This window comes from Egretta garzetta, unplaced genomic scaffold (genome assembly GCF_000687185.1).
Source record: "Egretta garzetta isolate BGI_Z169 unplaced genomic scaffold, ASM68718v1 scaffold886, whole genome shotgun sequence".
Taxonomy (NCBI): Eukaryota; Metazoa; Chordata; class Aves; order Pelecaniformes; family Ardeidae; genus Egretta; species Egretta garzetta.
The window spans coordinates 118,096-122,000 of record NW_009260011.1 but is presented as its reverse complement, the minus strand read 5'-3'; the positions used below and the strand labels follow the sequence as shown (position 1 = coordinate 122,000).

At 43.0% G+C, this 3,905-nt stretch overlaps 1 protein-coding gene across 1 annotated transcript; it reads right to left on the bottom strand.

Moving 5' to 3' along the window:
- Window positions 1–1,728: 1,728 nt before the first annotated feature.
- Window positions 1,729–3,442, bottom strand: TMEM252 (transmembrane protein 252). The gene is made up of 2 exons (XM_009640598.1): window positions 3,165–3,442; window positions 1,729–2,077 (listed from the first exon to the last, which is right to left on the bottom strand). Exons 1-2 carry the CDS (start codon window positions 3,440–3,442, stop codon window positions 1,729–1,731), a joined length of 627 nt encoding a protein of 208 aa, XP_009638893.1.
- Window positions 3,443–3,905: the final 463 nt, after the last annotated feature.

Here is a 3,905-nt window from a genome sequence, read left to right as displayed (position 1 = left end):
CACTTCCCTGGCCTTAGCCATTGCTGCCATCACCACCATGGCTTGCATTTCTAATGTATCTGCACCCTGTCGTGGTTTAACCCGGCTGGCAACTCAGCACCACGCAGCCGCTCGCTCACTCCTCCCCTCCCTCAGTGGGATGGGGGAGGGAATTGGAAAGAAAATAAAAGGTTAGAGCCGAGGGCTGAGATAAAGACAGTTTAATAAGAGAAAATAATAATAATAGTAAAAATGAGAATGATAACAGAATATACAGAATATACAAAACGAATGATGCACAATGCAATTGCTCATCACCCGCCGACCGATGCCCAGCCCGTCCCGAGCCGCGCGCAGTCTCCGAGCCACGAGCAGTCTCCCCGCGACCGACCGACCGCCCGAACTAACTAACCCCCCCCGAGCATGACGTTATATGGTATGGAATAGCTCTTTGGTCAGTTTGGGTTAGCTGTGCTAGCTGTGCTGTACTCCCAGCTTGTTATGCACCTGGGCGAGCAGGAGAAGCTCAAAAAGTCCTTGAGTAGTCTGAGCACTACTTGGCAACAGCTGAAAACATCAGTGTGTTATCAACATTCTTCTGGTACTAAATCCAAAACACAGCACTATGCTAGCTACTATGAAGAAAATTAGCTCTATCCCAGCCGAAACCAGGACAACCCACAATGCTAAAGTTTTTGTCTTAGCTTATGTGGGCATCTGGAATGTCTGATAACTTTTCTGTCTCGCTGGTTCTGCAACAAAAAACCAAAACTCCACCTACAGTCAGCGTTGCAGGTCTAAATCTGGGTGAATGTCAATTAATTTTTTCTTGTCATCTGGAATTATAGATGACAGTGGCCTGGATGCAAATTTGCCTCCGTGGTTTTGTGGAAGGAAGGAAACACGTAACAGAGGAAGGATGAGTCCAAGCCCATCCTCTTTCTGGTACTTGTTCCTTAACCACGAGGCCATTTGTGTCAGAAACAGGACACAGGACCCCTTTTTTACTTCCCACAGTCTCAAGTAAGCTGCAATGGAAGCAACTGCTTTTAGGGCCACCTCAGAGGGGTGAGTCAGAGAAGGTTTTTCCTCCTGCAGTTGCCAGATCCTGTGGAGGAGCTGTGGGCATAACCAGGGCTGCCTGCTCAGCAGCGAGGAAGTGTACTGTGTGTACTGTATTGTGTGCTTATCCTGAATCATGGACACCTTGCATCATGCAAGCAAATGCATGGCATTTGTTTTAAATACAAAATTTATTCATTAATTCAATAGTAAAATACCAGCTATTAGTACAACAAAATAAAACAACTTGAAAGGCATATGATACAAAAATAATCTGTTACAGCAAATAATTTACAAATTCCAAACAAAAGCTGAGTTAATAGGTTTCCCACATCAACTATTGTTACAATACCACAAATATGAACTTCCAGCTGGAACTCCTTATGAGGCACAAGGCATTTAAGATTGGTAACAGCATGAAGCCTCATTTACATTACAGCATAAGAAACTCCTATTGCCAGTGATGTTGACTTTCATAAGCTACCTCTTATGAGGTTTCTACCTCTGTGGAGACTCATTCTGCTTTGAAATACTGAGCACCTTTATATATATGTATCCCCTCCAACTCCACTCAAACATACAAATGATCAACACTTTTCCTGGGCAGTTTCACCCTACGTGATGTGCTATTAGGGATCACTGACACACCTCTTCTTCCAATTTTCTCTGCTTCAGAGGTGCAGGATTTTACTCACTGCCTGTCTCAGATGTTCTGATGTGCATTGCTCTTTCTGAGGTCGCTTGGCAGCCTGTATCCTGTTGGTAGCTGTTTTCTTGCATGGATGGATGAGAATCTGACTCCCCTCCGGTGTTTGAGTCCTGGTCAGCTGTTTGCTGCTGCCGTAGCTGCCACACAGAAAATTCATAGGGTGGTGGCTGCTCCTGCTCGTCAGTGTCGCTGATGAACTCTCCACTATATGGAGGCGGGGGGATATTGATGACTTCTTGCTGCTTTAGCATGGAGGCAACTGGCAGTGGGAAGGTCTGTTTTTCAGGATCTGTGCAGTCTTCGTAGCAGGGGGGATAGAAGTCAGGCCTGGAAAAAAGTGAACCAAAAGGAAACATATGATGGCGAAATGTGATTTATCTCAGAGAGCTTGGTGAGGTGCTCTGTCTGTTATGTTTCCAAAGTTTAGATGAGGCTTAAACTGTAAATGGAAACCTAAGTAGATGTAGATCAATGTAATATGTTAATACAAAACAGCTGGCAGAGCTGGGATCATTACCTCTGTCTTTCTGTAAAATGTTTTATTAAAGCATGGCATTCTAAAAGGAGAAGCCTATCCCATGAGGGTTCCTAGTCATGCCTTGCAAACGCTTGTGAGCATTTCAACAAGCGCCGGAGAAAAGTTCGACTTGGAAGAAGAAAGAGATAACTGTCTGAAGCAGGTTAAATTAGTGATTTAATTATTATTACAATAAGCACTGTTTTCCACAGTTTTAAAATGTATTTTGCATGTTTCTGCTTATCTAACCAGAATTTGCTGAACATTGTTTTTATAGTGCTTTTAGAGCACCCATTGTTGTTGTTCTGGTGTGGTTTCCACAACAGTCCAGGAAAAGTAATCTGTATCCAGTGACCCTGTTAAAGACTTTTGTCAGGCCTAGCGCCAGTTTAAGAAACTCTCTCTCTCAAAGCATCAGACTTTGCTCAGAAATAGCGGGGAACATTTCAGAAGAAAACTTCAGCAGGGACCATACCAGGAGCTGCAGATCCTGGACACCTCACTGGTAATGAGCAATACAAGCACATATCCCACAGCAGCATATCTGGAATTGTCTGTGAAGATGGAACTAATGATGCTCCTTCAGGAGCTCCATGAAGTTGGTGTAGCTGCTCTTGCTCCCTCCATGCATGGCTTTGGGCCACTCCATGCAACCTGCTACGTTTCCTGTAATATACCTTGCCATACGTATTGCTTGCACAAATTGCTGTCTGCACGTTGCTGCTTGCTTTAGCAAATCAAGTTTCAGACTACAGTTCTCTCCATAGAACTATAATAACATGGCTACATATTTTTTTTTTTAATTTTGTAAAAACCTTGTATTGCTTCTTTCTTCTCACAGTACATTTACAAACAACACCCCTCCCAATTCATCAGCAGCAGTACTGCGACACATACCTGTCTATGGTGCTGATACGTAGCTCTCTATGGCTGGGATTTCGAATCAAGATGCTGCTGAGGCCTCTGTATTTCAAGACTTCATGGAAAGTGCTCCAGAAGGTGCCAGTCACAAGGAGAAAGAGCCCCACAGATAACAGGCAATAAACCACCACCTCATTATTTCCACATATACATGTGGAGGAACGTGTGGAAACGCAAAGGAGTCCCAGACAAATAATGGAGAAACCAAGTAAGAGCAGAAAAAGACGAAGGAAGGTGAAAACATATTTTGGCATCTTTCCTAGCAGACACAGCACTTGGTTGCTGTCTGCTGTTTGTTTGCTGGGTGTCTCAGCTGTGCTTCTCATCTTCATGCATCAGTATTTTATATACTTCAGGATCAACTGGCCTTTGGACAATTAAGAGAAACAGGCAGCTTGAAGATACTCATTAACTCTCTGAGATACTCATAATCTCTTTTGAGATTAATTTGTAATCTTAAACCAACTTTAAGGAAGGAAACAGTAACGTCCTGCACCATTCCTTTGCCCCTGTAACCTCTGGAGTGTGTACTGAACTGCTGCACTCACTGCATGTTACAATTTGGAATAGTTTACACACTTTATTAGTTTATGAATGAGACCTGTATTTGTTTGTCTTAAAAAAAAATGAACAACAAAACCACCATTCATAACTTCCTGTTAAAAATTCTTAATCACACATTTTCATCTTTTATTGGGTTTTGGTCTCCTCCTGTCT

Bases quoted from the DNA above. Each gene is read 5' to 3' on its own strand.
- TMEM252 (XM_009640598.1), bottom strand. From the start codon at position 3,442: ATGCCAAAATATGTTTTCACCTTCCTTCGTCTTTTTCTGCTCTTACTT. The intron at 2,078-3,164 runs GTATGTGTCGCA...ACTTTTTTCCAG, and splicing joins CGTATCAGCACCATAGACAG to GCCTGACTTCTATCCCCCCT.